Source organism: Lotus japonicus, chromosome 5 (genome assembly GCF_012489685.1).
Source record: "Lotus japonicus ecotype B-129 chromosome 5, LjGifu_v1.2".
NCBI classification, from domain to species: Eukaryota; Viridiplantae; Streptophyta; class Magnoliopsida; order Fabales; family Fabaceae; genus Lotus; species Lotus japonicus.
Genome location: NC_080045.1, coordinates 66410821 through 66424841, shown reverse-complemented (window position 1 = coordinate 66424841; position 14021 = coordinate 66410821). Strand labels below are relative to the sequence as shown.

General features: G+C 35.3%; 2 protein-coding genes and 1 pseudogene across 2 annotated transcripts; 1 reads left to right on the top strand and 2 right to left on the bottom strand.

Annotated features, from left to right (window-relative positions):
• Positions 1 to 2299: 2299 nt before the first annotated feature.
• LOC130720019 (B3 domain-containing protein REM16-like) lies at positions 2300 to 4284 on the bottom strand. Its single transcript, XM_057570603.1, has 6 exons — positions 3942 to 4284; positions 3628 to 3806; positions 3220 to 3493; positions 3011 to 3121; positions 2846 to 2928; positions 2300 to 2563 (listed from the first exon to the last, which is right to left on the bottom strand). Exons 1-6 carry the CDS (start codon positions 4282 to 4284, stop codon positions 2300 to 2302), a joined length of 1254 nt encoding a protein of 417 aa, XP_057426586.1.
• A 1233-nt stretch (positions 4285 to 5517) lies between these two features.
• LOC130718400 (B3 domain-containing transcription factor VRN1-like) lies at positions 5518 to 8435 on the bottom strand. The gene is made up of 7 exons (XM_057568983.1): positions 8356 to 8435; positions 7539 to 8058; positions 7168 to 7343; positions 6703 to 6982; positions 6513 to 6614; positions 6339 to 6412; positions 5518 to 5901 (listed from the first exon to the last, which is right to left on the bottom strand). Exons 1-7 carry the CDS (start codon positions 8419 to 8421, stop codon positions 5650 to 5652), a joined length of 1470 nt encoding a protein of 489 aa, XP_057424966.1. The 5' UTR covers positions 8422 to 8435; the 3' UTR covers positions 5518 to 5649.
• A 1542-nt stretch (positions 8436 to 9977) lies between these two features.
• On the top strand, positions 9978 to 12854 carry LOC130718399 (pentatricopeptide repeat-containing protein At5g39350-like; annotated as a pseudogene).
• The last annotated feature ends 1167 nt before the right edge of the window (positions 12855 to 14021 follow it).

Below are 14021 nucleotides of genomic sequence, written 5' to 3'. Positions count from 1 at the left end.
TATCATATCTTCAACCTTCTTATTCCCAACCAGCTTTTTCGCAAAACCCAGAAATTTATGCTTCCATAACCTTCCCCTTCCCCTTCCCTCAGCCCACATCCGAGAAAGCGATCTCGCCATGAGAAAACCCACCATCACCTTCCCTTCCCCAAACCCACCATCGCCGGATCTGGAAAACCCAGCAAACCCAAACCCACCTTCGCTCTGCTGCGTTTGCTTCCCGCTCCTTCAAGACTAAAGCCATGCACCTGTTTGACGAAGGTTCTGTCCCACCATCGTGCAAATCACGTCGCTTCGCGCGCGCCGAATCACCACCGCGCGGGGACCCAAGTCTGTCACCGCATCCCCTTCTTCTCGCATGGCCTCAACGGACTTGTGACATCTCCATCGTCGAGCCCCATGCGTTTTCAATCTGATTCTGATTTCAAGCTTGAAATTTGGATTGGAGGTGAGGGAAAAGAGGGGTGGGATGTGGGGAAAAGCTACCTCAACCCATTTTTTGGAACCTTCGTGAGAAAATATTTGCAGTGATACACTTAGTAGAAGTCGTACAACACAATTTCAAGCTACTTTTGTGCACCAGGATATTTTTGCATACCACGATTTCAAGCTATGTTTGCATACCACGTTTGCAGTGAATTTCTTTGTGTTGGTGAGGCAGACATGGAGAATGAAAAGCCAATATCGATAGGAATTGGATCCAAAGTGAGAACTGAAAGTTTTTTTAATTGGAATTCAGATGCAGAAACCGGTAGCATTACACCGTGACTTGTTACAGGGAAAGCAGTTAAAAATGAAAATATTATTAATGGGACAAATGTTATTTTTTTATTGGTAAACAGTACCAACTGTATGAATGATACTGTATCTAAGTTTTTCCCTTTATGTTTCCGTATATACATATGGAAGATTAAAATTATTTTGGTAGTATATTGATTCAAAGCGTAACAAATTATAAAAAAAAACTTAAATAGGTGATATACGTCCCTGAATGATAGCTCAAGTAATAAGAGATAGATGATATAGGGATTAGTTGAGGAGGTCTAGGAATCAATCCCTAGATGGCGCAATTTATAATTTTGATGTACCAAAAAAGGTGATATACGTATTTAAAAAAGTTTAAAAAGAAAAATGAGAAATGAAATATGAAAAAATCTAATGATGTATGCCGACAAAATACTCTTATTACGTCCGTGATGACGCGGGATCAATACTAGTAATGATTAATTATCTTATCGCAGATGTTTGTACTAAATGATAAACAGCGAATCACAATGTGCACTTCATTCATGTTGGAAATGATCGAACCTCCGACTTAATGATTAAGGGACGATGTGATCTAACAATTACTATGTCACGCCTTGTGGTTATTGTGATCATTTCCCTACTCATGAAAGAAAAACTAAAATTTGACTCCATTCTTTTTATTTTCAATTGTTTTGAATGAATGGAAAAAGTCACTGATTAGAGTTGGAGACAGAGTAAGAGAAAGAAAGAAAAATGTAGAAGCAAATTAGAGAGTTGGAGCCCAATGCACTACAGCTCATGACTATTTTCTAAAACATTAGAAAAATTGAATATAAAATTGAAATTGGCATATTAGAACTAAAATTAATATAATTCCATATATTTATACTGTGAAGGTGCACAAGAATTTCGAAAAGCTAAACAATCAATTTTTCTAATGTTTTAGAAATTCTTGTGCACCTTGATAGTACAAATATTAGTTGTTAATTGTTATTAAATTAGTTCCTGGTGAGCTATCCTTGGTGAGCTAAGGGACGAGTGTGGTAAAAAGTCAAAAGTCTCCTTAAGAGTGTTTTCTTGATGATCGAACTTTTGATTTCAGGGTTCAAACAACCGTAACCGTAATCATTGTGATCAGCACCCCTTCGGTATTTCAAAAGTAGTTTAGATGATTTAAAAAAAATCTTGGGAGTGTAATCACTAAAAGTTTAAAATAAATATATAGTGGAAAAGGACGTGTTTGAACTTACAATAAAGAGAAGGGAAGCACCAAAAAAAAGTTAAAAAGAAGGGGAGGTTATAGACTTATAGATATGAAATTTAAAACACTTCTATATACGGGCTGAAATAATAAATTGTAATATTTAAAAAAAAATCAGGGTAAATAAAAGGTGAAAGAGATTAATAATTTATTATATTCCCTTTTCATGTTAGAAATAGCTACTAAACATCCCCTTCAAAAAGAATCCAAGTATAACAAAATAGTTATTATATAGTTTACCAGAATTCCAAAAAGCTAAACATTCTAAGCAAAAGCACATGTAAATAAAAGTTACAAGTGATTAACAACTCCGTGCATGCGTCTTGTAACTTTAACTTCAAGCACCATTTTTTCTTCATCAACTAGCTCAAAGTGACATTCATCTCCATCCTTCAGCTCAGAACGATTCACAAAAATAGACCAGTCCATTACCATGGAATATTCCACTGGAGAATAATATAAACTCGCAGTCCAGTCTTTCTCCTTAAAACGCAGCACCAGAGGGCAGTAAGACCAATTAGTGACATATTTTCTGACGAATTCCATCGGTATTCTCTGCTCACCATATAGAAGTGAATTTAATTAGTCATTGCAAATGAAATTGACATTTGTTAAATTCACATGAGAAAGTTATGTTAAAATTTTATATGTATCTGTCTTAATGAATATGCATAGAATCTCAGGTGCTAAATTATTATGAAAATAAAGATAGCATAACAATCCAAAAGATGTGACTAAATGCAACTTATCAATTTCCAGTGTAAAAGTGAATGGAAAGTACTTTAACATACATTAAGATAACTACAAAACAAACACACTATATGATATGCGCACTACCATTCCATGTATTTCAGCCATCTTTAAGGTGATGGTGAATTGATTCTCTGGCTTGGTGTTGTTGTTTCTAGGAAATTCAGAATCTAAAAGAACATAAAAGTGAAAAAGTGAGGGGAAAAAACTCAAATATGAACAATAGAAAAATGGTAAGAATGAAGCATGTACCGGTAGTAAGCAGACCATAATCCAAGACATTAGTTCTTGGGCAATTTTTGACAGTTCCTCCACTGCCTCTTTCAATTTCTGGCAGGCCTCTTTGTTTTCTTCCTTCAGCCTCTGCTCCAATATCCATAAGTTAATCAAAAGTATAAACAAATGCAACTTTATAGCAATAGAAGATTAAGATAAATGAAAAACATCTTTGATTGAGTTACCTAGAATCTGGTGAGGGCTTGATGCTTCTCCGGCACGAAAAATCTGAACTCTATATGAACCTTCAGCTGAATTCATTTCCTTAAAAACACACACATCATGCACTTTCAAATCATTGTCCTCTGCAAACTTCTCCCAACCACTATTAAGTAAAATTTGATTCCTGCATTGAATCTTCTTGAACCTGACAACCCAACTATCCTCAGAAACCCAAAGAGTAACATTCCCTTCTCCCTCCTTTTGTAAAGGTGCTGGAATAAATTTGACTGGCATTGTCTGTTTAGACAATAAAAAATTAGCATCACATTGCATTACCAATTAGGCAAAAAAATAAAAAATAAGTTAAATAATGTAAGTTAATCAGAGTTATTGCAAAGCTTGTCCTCTTCTCCAATTTAATTGTGTTATACCATCACTTTGTTTTTAATGTGTGATTTGCAAAATTCACGAATGGTATCGTTGCTAGATTTGGAAGCCTTGGCTCTCTGTAATGCACTGCTAATTTTAGTATCTTCCAGTGGCTCCTCTTTTTTAAGAGCCTCAGATTTTGAGCACTCTCCTCTGGCATAGCAGCTGTCTTGTATTTCAACTGTTAAAGAATGGCAAGGAAATCACAATGTGACAACATCACAAACACTAAATGAATATCACATTCATTCTTTTCATTGTGACAACTTCAGAAAGAAAGGAAACAAAAAAAAGGGAAAACAAGAAAGAAATCTACCAGCATTTTTGTGCTTTGTATTAATCTCAAGCTTTGTCCTTAGAGAATCAGTTCCTTCATGTTTCATGTGACAACACTTAGGATCCTCTTTTGGGTTGAATTTCATCTTCTTAGAAGATTTCCCCTTTTTCCTCTGATCACTCTCTTCACCAATTCTTTTCAAGAGAGAAGGGTAGCCTATTTCCAAGCCATCTTGATCATGTATCACAACCTTAAACTGCGATTGTGAATCTTGTAGGTAGGAAAACCATAAACAGTATTTGACGTCCAAGGAATAGAACTTTGCGAATTCCTTCCAATTGGCTCCTAATATCATAACATCAAATTTTTTTTCCCAAGACATTTCCCATGTAACTCCATCAGGAATCACAAAAGTTACAGGGTTAGGGATTCCTTTCCAATATTTACTCACAAAACTTCTAGGAATTCTCTGTTAGAAAATCGTTGTCAGTAACGGAGCAAAACTTTCAACTATATATATGTTAATGTTAACATTTAACATGATGATGAGTGACAAGTAAAATAAAACTAACGGTAATCAAAGGCCTTTAGAGAACAAAGATGCAAATAAAGGCATGAACTAATTAACAACATGCATGATTAACAATACACATGTATATGAACTCGTATAATATATAAATATAAATATGTTTGTGAGAGAGGGAGAAGAACAATACCAACACTCCGTTTTGAAGGCTACATTCATCGATTTTCTTGTAGAAGTGAATAGGTTGGGGTTTAGAAGACATTGTTTGAAGTAGAAGCAAAGTGGCCGTGAGTGTAAAACTAGAAGGATGTGTTTTAGACTTATATCAAAAGAGAGAGCGTGATTATTCATAGGTTTTCAGAAGCCGAATCCTTATAAGTTTTTTCATGGCAAAAAGCAATTTCAATAGAAAACCGACATAAGAATATCCGAGTAAGTATTAAAAACGGAAGTAAATAAGAACATTTTCGGATCAAATTGAGTTTGGATATAAGTTTATTAGTATTTTCTAATCCAATAATTCAACAAATCACAATTTGACGTTTTATTTGGAGTCTATTTTTATAAAAAATCTTACTGATAGAGATCTAAATTAGCTTGCAGGATCACATGTGAATTTTATGCCAAAGTTGGATTACGTTTTTTTTTTTAACTTCTTTACAAACACACTCTTAAAAATAAAAGCAAGGTGATTCGCCAATCCCTTGTTACCCATTGGTTAAATGGTGGAACTTAGGGATAAAATATTTTCGTATACTTCCTTTCCATGTTCTTTTTCATAAAAAAAAGTCAAGGTGATTTCATACCGCCAAGGTGCCGGAATTTCATAGATTCTAAATAAGGCATGGAAATAAACTAGGAAATACTAAAAGTTACATTGATAAACAAGTAACCAACAATTCAGAAAATGGAAGTGGGTCTTTCAGCGCTAACTTGAAGCACAAATTTGTGTGCATCAACTAGCTCAAAGAGACATTCATCTCCTTCCTTCAACTCATGATCCTTTACAAATGCAGACCAATCCACAGTACAGAATGTTGCCAAATTTCATAACGTTCTTTTTTGGTATATTAATTCGTATGTCACATAATTCTTATCACTTGAACTATTATTTGAACTATTATTCAATATTCAGTGACAATTTCACAAAGTTCTAAACAATCCATGAAAGTAAACTAAGAAGGTGTTAATTAAAAGTTACAGGGGTAATCAATTAACAACTCAAACAATAAGTCTTGTAGCACTAACTTTGAGCACAAATTTTTCTTTATCAACCAGCTCAAAGACACATGTATCTCCTTCCTCCAACTCACAATCCCTCACAAATTTAGACCAACCAGAAGAAAGGAATCTTGCAGAACCATCCTCTCGATCATAGCATAGCTGCACGTGCCATTCTTTATTCTTAGCTTGCAGTATCGCATATGTTACCCTAGCAGTGACATATTTGTTGATGAATCCCATGGGTATACTCTGTTCACCACATAGAAGTGAATTTAATTAGTCATAAGCAACAACATAAATATTTGATCCAAAGGGAAGAACTAGAAACTAACATGCTGTTTCTCACATTACCTTATTAATTGATTGAAATTTATGTAGATCCCACTAAATTATGACTAAATGTGTATAATTTAGTGAAACTCACATAATAGTGTAAAAAATAGTGTTGATAGAATTTCTCTTGATTCTACATGACATGTTTGTCAAATTTTCAAGACTTCTTTTCACTTCATAAATATTGCCAGAGTAATCCCAGCAATAAACATTTGTGAAGAGAGAAAGATTTACATGAAATTCAAAATAACCCACGAAATTCCAATGCAAAATTGAATGGAAAAACAGTTTTATTACTGCATGCTCATAAAAAATTAAATACTTAAACACACTATAGTTAGCAGTGTTACTACCCTATCAGTATTCTTCAAAGTGATCGTGAATTGATTCTCTAGCCTTCTGCTGTTATTTTCAGAACCATCATAATCTATAATAATAAGAAAAAAGAGGGGAAGTTAAAAAAAATCAAAATATGAAAAATAAGAAAATGTAAATAATGAAGTATGTGTTGGTAGTAAGTAGTAGACCATTATCCAAGACATTAGTTATTGAGGACTTCTTTGCAATTCTTTCACTGCCCCTTTCAGCAAAGTTATTTCCAGGACTTGTTTGTTTTCCTCTTTCAGCTCCTGCTCCATCCCATAAGCTTGTAAAGCAAAAATATAACAGAAAACGAAATACAACTTGCATGATAATTGAAAACCATTTTTTAATTACCTTCAACATGGTGAGGGCTTGATGCTTTTGTGGCCCTGAAAATCTTAACTCTATATGAAACTTCTGCTGAATTATTCATTCTCTTAAAAACACACACATCACCTATATTCAAATTATTATCCTCACGAAATTTCTTCCAACCAGTAGAAAGATTAACTTGATTACTGGTTGGATTCTGCCTGAACCTGACATCCCATTTAATTCTCCTCTTATAATCCCAAAGTGCTGCTTCCCCTTCCACCTTTTGTAAATGTGTTGGTATAAATCCTTTTGGCAGTGACTGTTTAGACAAACAGAACAAAAGTGGCACCACATTAAACAAATTATTCAAAGATGACAGAGTTTAATTTCTTTTTTTAATAGGAAAAAAAAAAATATATATACATACATATATATATATATATATATATATATATATATATATATAAGCAAAACTTGTGTTACACAACAATTTTTTCCCCTTACCATCGCATTTTGGTATGAAGGGGCCATGTTACAAATGATGTCGTTGTCAGATTTGAAAGTCCAGGCTCTTTCGTATGCAGTACTCCCAATTTTAGTATCTCTTAAAGGCTCCTCCTCACTCTCAATAGAGGCAGATTTTGAGCACTCTCCTCTACCATGGCTCATTTGTTTTTGACCTGTTAACAAATCGGTGGAACAAAAAATCAATAAGTTTTTATCCACAGTACTCCATTAATTCCACTCATGTCCACAAAAATAGATGAAGAAATGAAAGAGAAATTAGTAATTTGACAAACGATGTTAACAAAAAATTGGGAGTACAACTTCAGCAAGTTAACAAAAAAGAAAAAATAGTTAAGAAAGAAATCTACCTGTGTTTTTTAGCTTATTATTCTCAAGCTTTACCCTTCCAGATTCAGTTCTTGTCTGCTGCTTGTGATAACTTACTTTACCTTCTTTTGAGTTGGTTTTCACCTTCTTAGGAGAACGAGAAACTGGTAAGGGAGATTTTGGCCTTTTTTTCTGGTGTCTCGAAGAAACATGAACCTCTTTCTCATTTTCATTTTCATCATCAGTACTCTTGTCACTTTCTTCACCAGAGTCAGCACTTCCTTGTTTAAAGGGGTAGTGATCTATTTCCATGCCAGATTCATGTATCTCAACATGAAACTGTGTTCTTCTAACATGTGAATCATGCCTGAAGGAGAACCTCAATAAATGTTCCACATCCAAAGAATAATGCATTGCAAAATTCTTCCATTCATCCCCTAACATGATAACGTCATAACCACGTTTTTCCCATCTTACTTCCCATGTAGCACCAGGAAGCAAAAGAGATACAGGGTTTGAGATTCCATCCCAATGTTTACTCACAAGCTTCCTTGGCATTCTCTGCCAAAATAAATCTTTGTCAAAATAGAACATAGCTTTCAACCATATATGTTATAATGTTAACACACTTAACATAGTGATGAGGAGTTACAAGGAAAGCAAGAACTCTTATGGTATATAATCCATGACCAAAAGTCCCTTAGAAAACATAGAATGCGCAAATAAAGGCATGAATACGAGGATGCTTACATGTACAAAATAAGAGCATGATTATTCATTATCATATACACTATGCACAAAAACACATTCATTCATAATATACAAATATGAATAGACGAGAGGGAGAAGAATGGTTACCAACACCCCGTTTTGAAGGCTGTATTCATCAATCCTCTGGTTAAAGCAAATAGCTCTTGAAGACATTGTTTGAAGATGAAGCAAAGTTCAATGGGAGTAAGAGTTTTGACTCCACAGGGGGTTTATAAGTGCAAAAGCTTAGCTTATACCTATTATTTAATGCTCAAATATAATCTTAATCTAATCTAATAATCTACCAAATGAAACTCTCACGGAAGAAAAAGTTGGTAATAGGTGTCATTTTTTTGGTGTAATTACTTCTTCTGCAATATATTTTGTTAGGAATAATACTTGCTTCATGTACATTTTTCACTTATTAGTAAAAATTAGATAAAAGAAAAAGTGAAATGTGAACTCTTTTACAATAATAATATGTTCACACTTTACTTAATTTTCCTTCTCACTTAAACTTATTTTTTCTTTCTATTTTTCTTCTCTTTACTATCAAGTCAGCCATTTAATCTCTCAATTCTTTTTCATCTCTTTACTATATCTCTATTTGGCAGGTGAAAGTAGATTGGTGTCATCAATACCCCTAAACAAAAATTATAACTTGTCCTTTCAACTTTTTTCCGACTGCAATGACCAATGACCACTACAGTGTTAAATAAATTTGTTACCAAGATTCCTCTTCCTCCCTCCATCAGTGGAGCAGAACTAATCTCATCCTTATATCCCTTTCCATAAGCTTATTACTTGTTGCCTTGAAGTTAATTTTCTGGTAGAGATGGTTTAAGAAGGCAAATGATCTTGTGTTATAATAATAAAGTGTTGAATAGTCATGTCAAAAGAAGAAAATCAAGCCAAGTAACCTGCAACGTACACTTGGTGAATTGTAATTCAAAACTTGTGATTACATTTGTTGTAATTTCACGTCATATGGAGCAGTAAGTCAGCAACCAGTCGCATACATCAATCAATCAACCAGTTGATGTTTAAGGGAATTGTCTCATATCCAATTATCCAAAGCATGCCGTCACAAGGAAGGAAGAGCATTGCCGCGCTAGCTTGTCAGGAAAAAAAATAATGAGGGTAGAAAAACTTACATCATATAATTATATATGTCACATTTAATATTCTTCTATTGTATTCTTTTCTCTCTTTGAGTCTTTACATTTTTTTAGTGGTCAATAAGTCATTTTCTTATTTGTTAATACCAATTTCACTAACAAATAATAGAGAATACCAATAGAATAGAATTGATAAATATGAAATGATATGATAACTGATGTGATAGGAACTGATAAAAATATAAGAATAAAAATTCAAAAAAAAATATGTATATACGAAAGTTGTAATGTAATATACAATATACATTTTTTAAGTCTACTAAATGGATATCCCATCAGGTTCCTCATAAGAAAATAGCTACGAACTTTGCCGCCCATAAGGTTCTCACATGAAAAAACTTGAGGTTCAACAAAAAAACATTTATAATTTTAAAACTAAGTTTTTTTTTGGTAAATAAATTAAGGTCAATTAAATTTTACTATTAAATGTGTGTCTAGATTAAAGTGGGCCAGATTAATAGACCGGGTTGGGTGGCTGAGATATGATGGCCCAAACAAACTCCGGGTCGGGTAGAGCGAAAACTATAAATGGAGGATTCTTTGACCGTGTTGAATAGATGAATGGGCCAATGAGCAAAGCGAAGAGGATTGTGACCACTGCAACACAGTGCGAATCTCTCTTGCGAAAATTTTCAGCTTCGAATTCCCTTTCAGAAACCAAAAAGCTTCATGCCTTCATCCTCACCTTTGGCCTTCTCTCTTCATCCACCAACCTTTGCTCTAAGCTTGCTACAACCTACGCACAGTGCCACCATGCTTCCTATGCCTTCCATCTGTTTGATAAATTGCCCCAACGAAGCTTGTTTTCATGGAATACTATGATGAGGATGTATGTTCAAATGGGTCGCCCCCATGATGCCCTGAACTTGTTTGTTCAAATGCTCCGTTCGTGTCGGACTCTACCCGACAACTTCACGTATCCTATCGTTATCAAGGCTTGTAGTGACTTGTCCTTCCTTGATATGGGTGTTGGAGTTCATGGGATGACATTTAAGGCTGGCTTTGATTCGGACACATTTGTTCAGAACTCTTTGCTGGCAATGTATATGAGTGTTGGGGAGAAAGATCAAGCACAACTGGTTTTTTACTTGATGAAGGAACAAACCGTGGTGTCTTGGAATACCATGATTAATGGGTACTTTCGGAATAACTGTGCAGAGGAGGCGTTGAGGGTTTATAACAGAATGATGGATGCTGGTGTGGAGCCGGATTGTGCTACTGTTGTTTCAGTTTTGCCAGCTTGTGGGATTTTGAAGAATGTGGAGCTTGAGAGAGAGGTTCATGCGTTGGTCAAGGAGAAAGGGTTTTGGGGGAATATGGTGGTTAGGAATGCGATGCTGGACATGTATGTTAAGTGTGGCCAGATGAAAGAAGCATGGTGGTTAGCTAATGAGATGGATGAGACGGATGCAGTGACATGGACAACTTTGATTAATGGATATATTCTGAATGGTGATGCAAGAAGTGCTTTGATGCTTTGGAGCCAAATTCAGTTAGTTTAGCTTCTCTGCTATCAGACTGTAGCAGTTTGGGTTCTTTGGACTATGGCAAGTGCCTTCATGCATGGGCAATACGGCAAAAGCTCGAGTCTGAGGTCATAGTAGAAACTGCCTTGATTGATATGTATGCCAAATGCAATTGTGGCAACCTCAGTTATAAAATGTTCATGAAAACCTCTAAAAAGAGAACAGCCCCATGGAATGCTGTTCTATCTGGGTTCATACATAATAGCCTTGCAAGAGAAGCAATACAACTCTTTAAACAAATGTTAGTGGAAGATGTACAACCTGACAATGCAACCTTTAATAGTCTTCTTCCTGCATATGCTATTCTTGCTGACCTCAAACAGGCAATGAACATACATTGTTACCTTATAAGGTCAGGATTTCTTTACAGACTTGAAGTAGCAAGTATTCTAGTTGACATATACTCAAAGTGTGGAAGTTTAGGATATGCTCACCACATTTTTAATATAATTCCTCTGAAGGACAAGGATATTATTATTTGGAGTGCCATAATTGCAGCTTATGGGAAGCATGGGCATGGTGAAATGGCGGTGTCACTTTTCAATGAGATGGTTCAATCTGGAGTAAAACCAAATCAAGTCACTTTCACCTCTGTTCTGCATGCTTGCAGCCATGTGGGTTTGGTTGATGAGGGTTTGTCTTTGTTCCAGTTTATGCTTAAACATCATATTATTCCCCTTGTTGATCATTATACATGCATCATTGATCTTCTTGGCCGTGCTGGTCGATTGGATGATGCATATAATCTTATTAGAACAATGCCTATAAAACCTAACCATGCTGTATGGGGGGCACTACTTGGCGCTTGTGTGAGTCATGAGAATGTTGAACTGGGAGAGGTGGCTGCTAGGTGGACTTTTGAGCTTGAACCTGAAAACACTGGAAACTACATTCTGTTGGCAAACCTTTATGCTGCTGTAGGAAGGTGGAGAGATGTAGAGAAGGTTAGAGATATGGTAAATGAGGTGGGATTAAGAAAATTACCTGCTCAAAGTTTAGTTGAGGTGTGAAGTGTGTGAAATTGATGTGCTCATATAGTGGGATTACAATGTCAACTGACCACATGCACCAAAATTATGAGAACTCTACCCAACATGCCATTATGTTATCTATGATGGAGAGAAGTGCCGGTCTTGTAGGTGTCGTTTTTCTTCAATAATGTTCGGCATACAAAGAGTTCAAGGTAGGGATTTGGGCTCCAACTCCCTAAATACACTACTATTACTACCCAATAGCCAATACTGAGCAGTGTTTTTTGCACACATTCATCACCTTAAAGGTTTCCCAGTTGCCATCTTTGTGGTTTACCTGAAACAGTTTATTAAGTTGTTCATGATTGTCCCTGTACTAAGGCTGTACGGTCATTGTGTCTGTTAGACCTGCCACAACCACTTATTCTCCCGCTCTCTTGATGAGTAGTTGGATTCTTTTGCTTCTTTCAGTTGGTTTACTGAACCACAGAGCAAGATATCGCAATCTCATCTTCAGTTTAGTTGCGAAGAACAATGATGTCTTGGTCATTTTGGCACTATGGCAGGTGCCAGCAAGGATAGGACCTCGGACAAAAGCACCATGCGGAGCTCTGCTCTGAACTCGTCTTGTTTCTTCTACCTTGACTCCTCGAACTGCAACCTCTTCAGAGCTTGATACATAGTACATACTTCCTTTAAACTCATTTATTTCCCTTCTCAAGGACGACGAAACTCTTTTTGGGATGACCGACTTGGCAATGTAATTCTAATTACGCCAACATAATCGGTATAGAGATTGATTGATGTTTATGCCCAAAATTTGGCTACCACATGACATGAAGTATTTTGCTTCTTCTATTATGCTGTTATTGCAATTTGTAACTGTTATGTATGATTTCAGTCCACTAAAAATATATTCATGAATTTTAATCTTCAAATTTTCAATTATTATCAGTTATGTTCATTTATCGATCGTTTTCATTTGATTTAAAGCTCTAATTTTCATGTTCTACTTCAAAATTAATTTTCTACGGCACATCACACTTGTCTCAAATAGGATGAGAGAAAAGATAACACAACACTATCATGTAGTGCTGTCAATATGGGTTCCAACCTGCGAGCCAGCTCGACGGGTTGACTAAATGAGCCGGGTTGGGTTGGTTAAATTCCAGCTCGAAAAGAACTTGGGTTAGTGCAACCCGGCTCGTTTAACCCGCGGGTTAAACGGGCCAACCCGTCGGGTTAGAGTTATTTTTTATTAAAAAAATTATTTTATTTGTCTTTAATTTAAAGTTAGTTTTATGGATTACTTTTAGATAGAAAAATGAAAATTTTCATTTCTTTAAATTTAAGACAATTTTTTGTGTTTTATTTATTGTTATTCTATTATTTATCTTATTTTAAATGTGACAGTAAAATAATTGTGTTTTTAAATCTTGTCAACTAAATTATTTTACTATATTTTGTAACCAAAAAGTTACTTTACTATATTTCAAATGTGACATACAAATTAATGGGTTGATAAACCTCTTTCTTATGAGTTGTTACCAATTTTTCTAAGTATTTTGTTGAAATTATTTTTTTAAAACATTTTCTAATCCAATTTATCTATTTTTTATATTTTTTTTCACCCAACCCGCGAGCCAGCCCGCCAACCCGCGAGCTCGTAGCGAGCCGGGTTGGGTTCATATTTTCCTGGCTCGTTAAGGCCCCGGGTTAACACAACCCAACCCGTTTTCAACCCAACCCATATGGGCCGGGCTGGCCCGTATTGACAGCTCACTGGTGATTCTGGATTTTTTGCCACCATCATCAAGAAGTATTAAAACAAAGTGTTAAAAGTGAAATAGAAGTAAAATTGATTTCATACAAAACCTGTCTATTATTATAGTAACAAAAACCGATTACACGTAAAAATCTAAACAGTTGGTCCTTCAATGTATTAAGCAACCAAAAAACCAACGCTCCTCACAGAGCAACTTCATGAGTTGACAAAACAATTTATTAGTGACATTCCAATTTACGCACAACAGATTCTTCAAAAAAGAGAAAGATTGCTTTTTAGTTTTTGTACACACGCACTAAGCAACATTTTTTTC